The sequence below is a fragment of the Pteropus alecto genome, unplaced genomic scaffold (genome assembly GCF_000325575.1).
Source record: "Pteropus alecto unplaced genomic scaffold, ASM32557v1 scaffold58, whole genome shotgun sequence".
Classification (NCBI taxonomy): Eukaryota; Metazoa; Chordata; class Mammalia; order Chiroptera; family Pteropodidae; genus Pteropus; species Pteropus alecto.
This window is the reverse complement of record NW_006441950.1, coordinates 615,352-627,815: the sequence shown is the minus strand read 5'-3', so window position 1 is coordinate 627,815 and position 12,464 is coordinate 615,352. Positions and strand designations below refer to the sequence as shown.

Here is a 12,464-nt window from a genome sequence, read left to right as displayed (position 1 = left end):
ACCAGATGGTTCAAATAAGGAGATTTTAATAAAGGGACTACTTGCAGCGGTTGGGCAGCATGAGGGAACAAAGGATAGTGAGGCCCAAAGAGAAACTAACAACCCGGAGGGGCAAAAGCAGAAAATAGAGTCTGCCACCTACTTCAGAACTAATAGAAGTATCAGAGAAGAATCCCATGCTTGTTTTCCAAAAGCCTTTTCTCTCTCCCCAGTTACACGGAAAGAGATTGTATTGCATTTATACTAAGACAGATCCCTGTACCTGGTCTCTTTATCTCATCCACTCTTGCCTTTGGGAACACTTAACTCAGTTGTTCATCTCTTGCCAATAGCACCTTCCTGTCAGCCTTTAGACATGCTTAGAGACAGACAATAAAGCAAAACAAAGACAACAATGAAAAAGTAACATCCTCCTTTGATTTCACATTCCTCTGTTAAAAGACCTCTCTCTTCTTCCCTTATCAGCCAGATTTCTTAAATAGTTGTTTATACTCAACTTTTCCTCATCCTAGTACTGTTTTGTTTTAGTACCCATCACACTACCAGAATCCAAGGTCCTCAGGTCCTCTTTTGTCACAAAACTTGTTCCTATCATTTCCCCATCGTAGTGCCTGGGACATTGCAAATAATAAATATTTGTTTTGACTGAACAATCTGAGGGTACATTCTTGTTTCAAGCCCTAGTTTATCTGTATCTGTCTGTTTTTCTGACGGATAGGAATCCAACACTCATCTTTTGAGGTCCTGGTGACCAATCTCTATACAGTCCAAGTCTTCTCGATGGACTAAACAAATATAGAAATCAATTTTATTTAATAATGACTTCTTCAGTATTGTCCAGCTGATCTGTCTTTCGGGATGGGCGGAGGGAATACCTGGACTCTTTTTTTTCCTGAAAAATTAATTTTCCAGAAATAATATTTTGTCCACCCAATGTAAATTTAATAAAGAGGGAGTGATAGGGACATTGGTACAATAGGCAATAGATTGATGAGTAAATAATGTTATGCTTTTACATGAAACTATGCTTCCTTCCTCCTTCCATTAAGTAATATATCTTCTTTGAGATTTTTGTTTTCAGTTTTAGGGGGTTGTAGTAGAGGGGGAATGGATTTACATTTCATTTTTGATATGTCATCAATACCCAGTGGAATGAGTTAGAACAGCAGTCTCTAACCTTTTTGGCACCAGGGACTGGTGCTTCTATGATAATCTAGTGCCTAATGATCTGAGGTGGAGCTGAGGTGGTGATGTTGTCTAGCACTGGAGAGCAGCTGCAAATGCAGAAGAAGCTTCAGGTTACCTTGCCACTCACCTCCTGCTGTGCGGCCAGGTTCCTAACAGGTCACTTACCTGTACCTGGGGGTTAGGGACCCCTGAGGTAGAGGACCAGGCATCTTTAGATCTATATCTTTCGTCTGTGAATGTGTTGATTTCACAAAATAATTGCCCTCTGGGAAGAGACTTAGCCTGCTAAGGCAGAAGATTTCATGGTTCCTGGGAAATAGAGGAGACTTTTAACGAACATTTCTGATTAACATGGAATCTGATGTTTGTCTTAAGAGACTAGCTGTGTAATCCGTATTTATGTAGCAGATCAGTTATGTGGGAGCTCAGGAGAGCCAAATTTTCAGGTTTTTCCTCTATGTAGTATCTTCTTTCAGTATTCTTTCCTAGTTACCTCATGTACATTCTCTTTTCTTTAATCCCCTACCTCCAAACATTGTAGTGGGAGTGAGGGTTCTCCCCAATCCAAAAGAAAAAAAGTACCGTTTATCAATTATATTTTTAAATCATCAGATTGTTTTCAAATGAATTAAAAAATAAATACACTTTTATTTAAAAACAGTATGCTTTCAGTTATATTTTGTTTGTAGGAGTAGTGAAGGAAAGAGGTCTAAAGAGAAAGCCAGAAAAGCAGGGATGCTTTATCTCTTATCTGTTCAGTGCTTCGTTTCTGCAGATGTCCCTTCTGAGATCCAATGAGCCTTCTTGGTATAGATTTATACCCCATGGATTCTTTCAGATTGGTTCATCATTATATATTTTTCAACCATGTTTTGAGATGAAACAGAGCGAGATGGTTAATTTAAAAAACTGGACTGAAGAGTTCATGACCCTGTCCCTAAGACTTGACCCACCCAGTGCTGTTAGATGGTTAAATGTGTGTCAGACCAGATATAACTTTACCTTGGCCCTGCTCAGGAATAGTAGAGCCTAAGTTTACAGAAAACTGAATGAAGTGAATTACCATTCTCTAAGACCCTTTTCCCAATATCTGTGGGAGATCCCTCTGGGGCCAGCCAGCCCAGCCCCAAGAGGCATGTCTATCCTAGGATAGGTTGAACATTATTCGAGATATGATGAATTCTGTAGTTTGGTTGTGTTGCTGGGTGGCCTCAACTATACTCTAGTTGAGTATAATTTTTTTGTTGAAACTCACTAGGCAGCTCCACAATCAGATTTTTCTGGGTTTTTTTGGATCCAAGATGGTTCTGGACTAGATAAGTCTACTTAGCGCTTTTCAAAGATTAATGTGTACACAAATGGCTAAAATGTAGATGCTCACTTAGTGGAATCAGGCTAGGGTGTTGAGATTCTTCCTTTCTGATTTGCTCCTTGGTGATGCAAGTTTGAATAGCATGAGAGGGGTGGGGTTTGAGAGGTTTATTTGGGGACAAACTTCTACTTTTCAATGGCCTGATCTAAGAAAATAGTTCTTTAACATAAGGAGGCTTTCCTTGGCCTATTTCGTGAATGTTCTCCAAGTCTTCAGTGAATCAGAACTTCTATATTTCCAACTCCTGGCCTTATCCCCTTAGCTGAGCTGGGCATCTGAGGACCTGACAGGGTAAGAAACCTGCTCACTTGTTTTGTTCAGATTTCTTGTCTGCTATTTACATCAGCAAAATTCTTCTTTACTGAACAGTAAAATAATTTGGGTTAATCATTCTAAAGCTACTTTTATGGCTACATTTTCTGTTTTTTTTTTTAATATTACTGCTAGTAGTTATTTTTTATATACTTAGTCTGAAGTTATGTAAAAAATAATTTACTGCCTTTTTTTCTGCCAATAAATATTTTGGAAAATTAAAGACTTTGCCACAATGAAATATGGGAAAATTATAAAATTAAAATTTTCTGACATCTTTTGAAAAAACACTTTAAATTCATCCTGTGTGCTTAGAGGAAAAAAGGCAGATGGGTTAAAACCAATATAATAAAAATCTAAAAGAAAATGCATTTATTTAAGTATATATTATAATTTATAAGAAAATGTGGCCTTTCATCTTTATTTTAACGAAATGCTTTTATAAAGGTAATTTTTTCTTTTTGACCTATGATGGGGGGTTCATTGATGCTAAATGGATACTTTGTTAATTCTTCATCAACTGCTGCATTGGTATGGGGAAGGTACAGGTCAAGGCTACGCAAGACCGCTGACCAGCTTGTTTTCTCAGGGAGATTTTTCCCTTTCTCCAAACCACACATCGTTCTATCCAGCTGTAAGTAGAGACTCTCCCCTCCCCCTTCCCTCTCCTTTTCTCTCTCTTCAAGCCCCCTCTCCTCCAGCCCTCCCTCCTCCTTCTCTCCTCTCACTCTGCTGCCGAGTGACAGCTTGTAGATGTTGCGTGCGAGGAGTTCAGCTGGCGCTGTGTGGTCTGAGTGTGTGGTCTCCACTCAGCCCAAAGGCTGCTAACAGGGTGGATGAGAGAAAGCAAGACTGTTTAATTTATTTCGGATGCCGGAATTGTGCCCGGAGTTTCTCCTAAGCTTGATTCCATAGCTAGCAACTTCAATCCCTCACAGCTGTGGTACAGTCTCAACTCTCCACTGAGTCTCTCCCAACAGGCGCTTTATACAGCATCTGCCTGTTTAAATTCCCCTTGACTCAGAAATGTTAATGACACTGCTGAGTGCTGTGATTATTTTGCTTTCACTATGTCAGGATATATGGCCTTGAAGAAGTTTCTTTTGAGGTAGAGCTAGAGAAGTAAAACAGAAATTTTAAGATAAGTGACAAAATTTAGATATTTTTAGAAATTGAGAATGCTATTGTACAAAATTTGGGTCGAATTAATCCATCTCTGCTCATGTGAAAGAAACTGAGAGTTACGTGACATACTGTCATGTTAAACAATTTTAATAAAATTAACCAGTTTAAGCTGACAGTTGATTCCTGGACCTTTTTTGAGAATCTACATTGATTTTGGTATGCCTGTTGACTGTAGTTATTATATTTGTTAGCAGTGATAATTGGCGAATTTCATCATAAAAATTTGACAAGTTGAGATAGATGAAACTTTGTTTTTGTGTAATACATTTTTAGAACAATATATTTTTACAATTTATTTTATTATAAATGGCTTAGCAATAGTTTGTTGATTTTGTGCATCTCGCATTCCTGAACATTCGTGTTGAAATGCTCAAATATTTGTTATTTAAGTGAACATGTAGAGACTCGATATCATTTGGGATTTTGCATTGTTTAACATCTTCATTTGCCTCCCTGCAGTTTTACTGGAATGGTGTTGCTGTTATTGATGCATTGTCTGGACTAGAAAGTCTAGGGCATTGACATTTTCCAGGGGAGTTAATATACGTAGCTTATTGTTGTTCCACTGCTTTTCCTGCTACTTTTAACCCTGAGTTTCCGTACAGTCATATGTGCTTAATGATGGTAATATGTTCTAAAAAATGCATTGTTAGGCAATTTTGTTATTGTGAGAACATCATAGAATGCACTTACATAAACCTAGATGTTACAGCCTACTAGACATGTAGTAGGCTCTATGGCATAGCCTGTCGCTTTTAGGCTAAACACCTATACAGCATTTTACCATACTGAATAGTGTAGGCAATTGTTAACACAATGGAAAGTATTTTTGTATTTAAGCATATCTAAACATAAAAAAGGTACAGTAAAAATATAGTATAAAAGATAAATAATGGTACAGCGGTATAGGGCACTTACTATGGATGGAGCTTGCAGGACTGGAAGTTGCTCTCAGTGAGTCAGTGAGTGAGTGGTGAGTGAATGTTAAGGCCCAGGACATTATTGTACACTGCTGTAGACTTTATAAACACTGTACACTTAGGCTACAGTAAGTTTATAAAACAACATGAGATTAAATCAAGCAGAAGAGAAACAATGCAGTCAAGAGATGCAGTTAAACAGATGTATGAAACTGCTGTAGGTATAATAAGATATACTGTTTTTCAGCAAAGGTTTTTTATAAGTAGAGCATACTCTAAAATAACCATACATAGTAAATACGTAAACCAGTGACATAGCCATTTATTATCATTATCAAGTATTATGACATGACATACTTATGTCATGGCATGACATAATTGTATGTGCTGTATTTTTATATAACTGGCAGTGCAGTAGGTTTGTTCATACCAGCATCACCACAAACAGGTGAGTAATGCATTGCTCCATGATGTTATGACAGCCAAGACATCAGTAAATGATAGGAAATTTTTAGCTCCATTATAATCTTTTGGTACCACCGTCATATATGGGGTCCACTGTTGAAATGTCATTCTGCCTCACAAGACTATAAGTGGAAGTCAGTTCATATCATTGAGTGTGAATGTGAACCTTCCTTCACACTCTCACCTTTTCAGTCCTGGCCATGGTTTTCTTTAGTCTCATTTGATCTTGAATCAGAAGACTAGAAATTTAGTAGTGTCAAATGCTTTCTTAAAAATTGCTATCGTCCTGTATTTCCTCTTGTGTGGTTGTTTTTTTTTTATTTTTTTGGTTCTGTGTTTGTGGAGATACTGATAATCTAATGCTCCCGAAAATTCTGAAGCAAAATTAGTATATTCGCAAAGTTGCGCAACTATCACTGCTAATGCTGGAACATTTTCATTATTCCAGTAGGAAACTCTGAACCCACTATGAATCCTTTCCAATTCCCCCTCCTCTAGCCACCAGTAATCTACTCTCTGTCTCTATGGGTTTACCTATTTTGAACTTTCATATAAATGGAATCATACAATATGTAATCTTTTGTGTCAGTTATGGCAAAATACGTACATAATAGTAGTCATTACCCATGTTTTTTAAATTACCTTATGTCTTTTACCTAGTAAATGAAATTTTCATATATATGTAAATATATAAATATAAATACATATATGACTGATAAATTATGGTTACAGTCAAGTAATCACTATAAATATTATTGAACTTATATTTTGGAGGCTTAGAAATGTTTAACAGGAGCTGTGAAATGCTCTAGGCTTATATTTGATAGAAAGGCCATGTGTATTATATTGTCTCTTAGTCACCCAGCTCTTTGTTGCAGTGATCAACAATCAGTCATGCAGGAACCTATACTCAACTGTCTTGAGTTTCACCAGTCTTTGCTAACTTATTTGAAATTTGATCTACAACTCTAAAGGGATAAATCCAGATTGAGCTAGATCCCTCCATTTCTACTTCCTTTTTATTGGGCTCAATCCTCAAGGAGTGAACAGTGAACAGGAAACAGAGCAGTTATTAGGTAACTAAAGTGAGAATTGTCCTCAAGAGCAGTTCATTCTCTTGCAAAAGTTTCGAAAAGCCACAATACTTTGGCAGCTTTTTTAAAGATACCATTTCCAAATGCATCTCTGTTGAACGTAAGTTCATCTTTAAGAAAAAATTACTGTCTTTGGACATTTCATATTTTAGAACTGAAAACTTGGAATCTTTTTATATATTCTCTGTGTGTGTGTTGTTTTAAAAATGAAAAATCAAACTTCACTTAGTTTTGGTTTGGTTTTTTATAGAAATAAAGGGTGGCTGAAAAATAAGTGCAAGGATTTATAAGAGGGTAAAACTCATTTCGGTTTAAACATTTAAAATAGTTTTTCTTTTTTTTTAGTAAAAATATTAAAGAGCTGATTCTACACATTAGAATTTCTGATTTTCAGGTAATTCGTTATGGAAGTACTAATAGAATATTAAACTTTTCACTTCTTGGACCTTACAGTTAGAGGCCACATTTGAATTTGACCTGCTGTTGCCCGTAGGGGACCCATGGAAGGGGTGTTGTTCTCCTCAGGTCTTTGTGGTTTCATCTCTAATTTTGCTTCATCTCTAATTCTTTGCTGTGCGTTAACAAATAACCTTTGTTGTTAGCACATATATATATTGAGTGTTAAGAGGTGCTGTCAGGTTGATTAAACTTTTAGGATGTTGTTATAGTACTCCCAGCTTCTGTACTATTTTTTGGCAATTTCTATTGTGGCACAGATTTATTGGTTTAAAAAATAGTGCTTGGGACACAGTACAGAGTTAAGGAACGGTGTCTGTTCTGCAGTAGGACAAATGAAGCCCACATTCCTATCAAAGGCCATGTCTCAATGGTTTCTCATAGCTGGAATTCCACATGACCTGAGGTTTATTGCTGTCACTGAAGAGCCAAAAGAAGAAAGTTGTTAACGAGTCCATATGTTCCCAGATGTGTTCAGCCCAGCTACTATTTTACCAAGTATCTGGTTTGTTCTGGCACTGGGTTAGGTGCTAGGAGTAAGTAAAAGAATATGATACAGTCCTAGGCAAGACCATTGAGGACAATCCTTTATCAAGAACTTTAGTATAATAATATTTTTTTTGTTTTTAGTTTTTATAAATATAGGGGATATTATTTATTATAATTGTTTTCCTGAGATAATCGATTTGCAGGAGAAATGATGAGGCCCTTCCGAGAGGAAACATTATGTGATCAGTGTTACTAAGGAAGCTGTGTACTACCTCGGATCCTCATTTATAAGGGCTGCTCCATACTGTGCTCCAGAATTGGCCTTTTTGTACAGTCTAAGGCCTGACTGTATCTCTAAGAAATTATGTACATGCTCACAGGGAAAACAATATAAAAATGTATTTAAAAACTTGATTTTCCTGACCCCTCTACCCTCTCCACTCATTCTCTCAGTAATGTTGACGTCTAGTGTCTATCCTTCTCACCCCTTCTCCATATTTACTAAAGCATATATATTTGTACAGAGGTAACGTTTGTCTTCCCTCTCTCCCTCTTCCCTCACTTTATCCATTCATCCTCCCTTCCTTCCTCCCTCCCTTCCTTCCTTCTTGCCTGCCTACCTGCCTGTCCGCCTAACTTCCTGCCATCCAGCCATCTAACCATCCATAGGAGCATTGGTTGGATCCCTATTTTAATACATCAGCTTTAACAAATGGTATTTGAGACAATATAGGAAAATTGAACTTGAGCTGGGTTCAAAGTCCATTGCAGAGATACAAACTAAAATAATTATGGATAAAATTATGTGTCTGAGGTTTGCTTTAAAGTACTTCTTCAAAAACAACATAAAAGTGTGTTGAGGAGGATAGCTAGTTGAAACAAAAGACAAAATGTTGAGGCCAGTTAATGGGAACATGGAGGTTTATTATACTAGTCTCTTTTCTTTTATGCATATTTAAAATTTCTATAATAAAAAGTAAAAAAAAAAAAAAAATCACACGGAGAATCAGAATAGCATAGAGCGAAAGCCTGGTTTTGAATCTCAACTCTTCCGCTTACTAGCCGTGACTTTGTATAAGCTGTGTTTAATCGCTGATAATCTTACTGCTATTAATAACATATAGCATTTTAGAATACTTCCAGGTATGTTTTCTATACATTTTAAAGTTATAAAGTTACATAAAATATGTATTTGTAAATATATAAATATAGCAATTATATTATCTGTATTACTTTTTAAAAAATATGTATTTTTTATTTGCAAAAGCTAAAAATGCCCATATAAATTACTAGTCTAGAGTTTGGATTCCCCCTGGATCCACCACGTGAAACAAGAGTCTGTCACTGATTCTTGCCAGGTTTGGGGGTCTTTTCTAGGCCTTGGATGTGTTTTCGAGGAAGCTGATACTTTTTGAGCAGCAGCCAGCAGAGGTGGTACACCTGGTTTTCCTGCATCTGGACCTCCAGGCTGTCCTTGGCCCTCTGGGGCAGGAGTGATGATGGTGCTAGGCAGGCATTGCTGCTGGAGGATGGCATTCACCAAGGGCACATCCAAACCTATAGGCCTCCAAGTTCTGGACCATGGTCACCTTTTTGTTAGAAGCTCTTTGTGCTTGGGTGATGTCAGTTGGGCAAACTTTCCCTTTCTTCACAATAGGCTTTTGTCTGGGAAAGTTCACTTGATAGGCAGGCTGTAGTTTTTCTAAATGTCTGATCAGGTTATCCCATGGAAGCTTCATATTCTATATATTTTAAAGTTTTAAATGGTTAGTTAAATGTATATATATTTTATAGACATACCTTGGAGATATTGCAAGGTTCAGTTCTAGACCACCATAAAGAAGCAAGCCATGGGAAATTTTGGTTTACCAGTGCTTGTAAAAGTTAAATTTACACTATGCTGTAGTTTCTTAAGTGTGCAATTGTGTTTAAAAACATATCTCAATTACAAAATATTGCTAAAATAAGGTAACCAGCATCTGAGCCTTCAGCAGGTTGTAATCTTTTTGCTGGTGGAGGGTCTTTTTTTTAAAAAAAATTTGTTTTCCAATAACAGTTGACATATAATATTATATATTAGTTTCAAGTGGCAAACATAGTAATTACACATTTATATACATTACGAATCGATCATCCTGATAAGTTTAGTGCCTATCTGGAACCATACATACTTATTACAATATTATTGATTATATTCCTTATGTTGCACTTGATATCCCCATGACTATTTATATACCTGGCAATTTGTACTTCTTAATCCTTTTCACCTTTTTCACCCATCCCCCCAACTGCCCTCCCATCTGGTGACCATCAGTTTGTACTCTATCAGTGAGTTTGTTTTGTCTGACTTATTTCACTTAGCATAATACCCTCCATATTGTCACAAATGGCAAGATTCCATTCTTTTTTTATGACTGAGTAATAGTCCATTATATATACATACAACAACTTCTTTATTCATTCATCTATCAGTGGACATCTGTGTTGCTTCCACATCTTGGCTGTTGTAAAGAATACTGAAATGAATATTGGGGTGTATATATCTTTTTGCATGAGTGTTTTGGATTTCTTCAGATAAATACCCAGAGTGGAATTGCTGGGTCATATGGTAGTTTTATTTTTAATTTTTTTGGGAACATCCATATGGTTTTCCATAATGACTGCACCAATTTATAATCCCACCAGCACTGTACAAGGGTTCCCTTTTTGCCATATTTAGGGCTGCTTATCGAGAGTTGCAGGTCATGCTGAGGTTAGCTGCTGCTTGTTTGAGGTCTGTGGACCTTTGCGAAATTTTAGTAAATTTTGCAGCATGAGCCAAGACAGGCTGCTTGTGTGGAAAAGCCGCTGGAAAAGGTTTGGGCTGGTCATGAGGGTTGGGTGGAGCAGTGTCTGGTAATTACTAGGGCAAGGTAAATGGTGTTAGCCAGGTTATTGATGAGCTCAGATTTGGTGCCCTGCTGCACCAGCCTAGCTGTGTGGAAGGAGATCTCAACAAAGGAACAGTGGTGCCTTCTAGCACTTCTGTCCACAGATAGAGCTGTTCTGATCCTGTCCCTTTTGCCCTTGCCCTAAAACTAGTCAATTTAGTTCCTCCCTACACATCCTTGGTGCTTTCTGAGCTGCTTCCCCTGTGCTTGAGCCCAGAGTGAGTGAGTTTGTGAGCAAGCGAGTCTGTGTGCAGGCCTCTCAAGAATAGCGTCTGGTCTTCAGCAGCCCTTCTCACTTGCTGTTTTTCACAGCCAGATGTTATGGGGATTCCTCTTCCCAGCACTGATGCTCCAGGTTGGGGAACCTGGTGTGGGGATGGGGCCCCTTACTCCTCAGGGGGAACCTCTGCAGCGGAGATATCCCTCATGATTCTTAATCACCACACTGTGGGTGTGGGACCTACCCTGTTTCGTATCTTCTGTCTTCGCCCCTCCTACCAGTTCTCTAGATGGCTTCTTTATATCCTTAGTTGTAGAACTTCTGTTTAGCTAGTCTTCAGGTGGTTCTCAATAATGACTGTTTTATTATTTATTTGTAATTAGTTTATTATTTCATTGCTGTGGTTGTGGGAGGAGGCAAGCAGAGTGGTTTCCTGCTGTACCATCCTGACCAAAGTCTCCCACTGTAGATATTTTAAGTGTCCTTAAATTATATATAAATTCAATGTTATTGATACATTTGTTCATTTAACAAATATGTGTTAAACATCAGTTATATGCCAGATAGTGTTCTAAGTGTTGGATGTATAGCAGTGTTTGGAACAGAAAAAAAAAAAAAAACTTCTTTCCTGGAACTTACATTCTAATCTGTAGAGATAGACAAGTAGTTATCTGAGTGATGATTTTATTTTTCTTCATACAGTTTAGAATATTTAGAAGTTTCTCTGATGGAATGCCTATCCTTTTTATAATCAGGGTGGAAGCAGTGAAACTCTTTTTAAGGGAGGAGGTGGAGGCAAGTCGAGAATGGGAATGGAGGCTGTGTTTTAGGGGCCCCAGGTCTGGCATCCCCTGCTGCCTTTGTCAGGGGGTCTAGTCTATAGGCGGGTAGAACCCAAGTATTATCTCCTGGGTGGGATGTTGAGGTGTAATACCACAGGACCATAAGGGCCCGGGGCTGATGGGATCCCTGCTCTGCACTCTGGCTGTCACCCTTGTGGCATCATGAAGTTTTATGCCAATATCTCCTGCAAGGATATTGAGAATAGAGAGCTCTTTTTCCATGTCAGGAGCACCACATCCAGGTTGGCAAAAGTCTGTGTGCTTTGTGTGTGCCAAGACAAGCTATGCTTTTGGACTCCTGACTCCAGGGTCATCTAAGAGGCCAGGGTGTGGTGCAAGGTACGATGGGGAGACTTCTTCCACTGGTTTCTCATGCAAGGTGTTTCAGAAAAGTTCAACAAGATTTACCTAGAGCTAGAATCTGAGCATGTTTTTCAGAGCAGTGAGAAGCACAGAGAATACTTCCACCCTGAAGCTCCAGCTGACCAACAAGCATTGTCCCTGCCTCAGGGTGGCTGTGGAGCTGCTGTTGCCCACAGGTGAGACTTGTGTGGTGGTACACTGTCTGCCTGTGAGGATGCTTCCCTGAAGGGTAAGGGAAGATTTTTTCAGAGCCTAGTGATCAAACCTGTGATGTTAGTGTGCCCGCCACTTTGAAGACTGAAGAGCATTGTAGAAAGAATGGCAAATGTGGGCAATCAAGTGCTAGTTGAAGCATATATAAATGGCAAAATGAACTTGAGTACAGAAACCAATGTCATTTCTATTAAAAGTTATTTTAACAATCTTGGAAATCCTCCAGTGCCTGCTCAGGATATTCCTCAAGACAGAAACCCGAGAGCATGGTGCAAGGGCTGGTAGAGGATAGGAAGCTTCTGCAGTTTTTCCAGGGACAGCAAATAAATCCTGCAACGGCTTTATGTAATATTTTGAGCAATACTCTTCATCTTGTTTTGGCTCATGAAAATGTCACTCTTCAGTATTTCATTCC

At 38.2% G+C, this 12,464-nt stretch overlaps 2 protein-coding genes across 4 annotated transcripts in view; both read left to right on the top strand.

Annotated features, from left to right (window-relative positions):
* The window catches only part of EXOC2 (exocyst complex component 2), a 210,240-nt gene that overhangs the window by 3,265 nt on the left and 194,511 nt on the right, over positions 1-12,464 (top strand). The gene's annotated exons all lie outside the window — the stretch shown is intronic.
* Positions 11,636-12,459, top strand: HUS1B (HUS1 checkpoint clamp component B; the record flags this gene model as incomplete). Its single annotated transcript, XM_025051693.1, is given in 5 exon segments — positions 11,636-11,905; positions 11,907-12,077; positions 12,079-12,116; positions 12,118-12,302; positions 12,305-12,459. Coding segments are annotated over 5 exon segments (819 nt in total), but the record flags the coding sequence as incomplete, so codon positions are not given.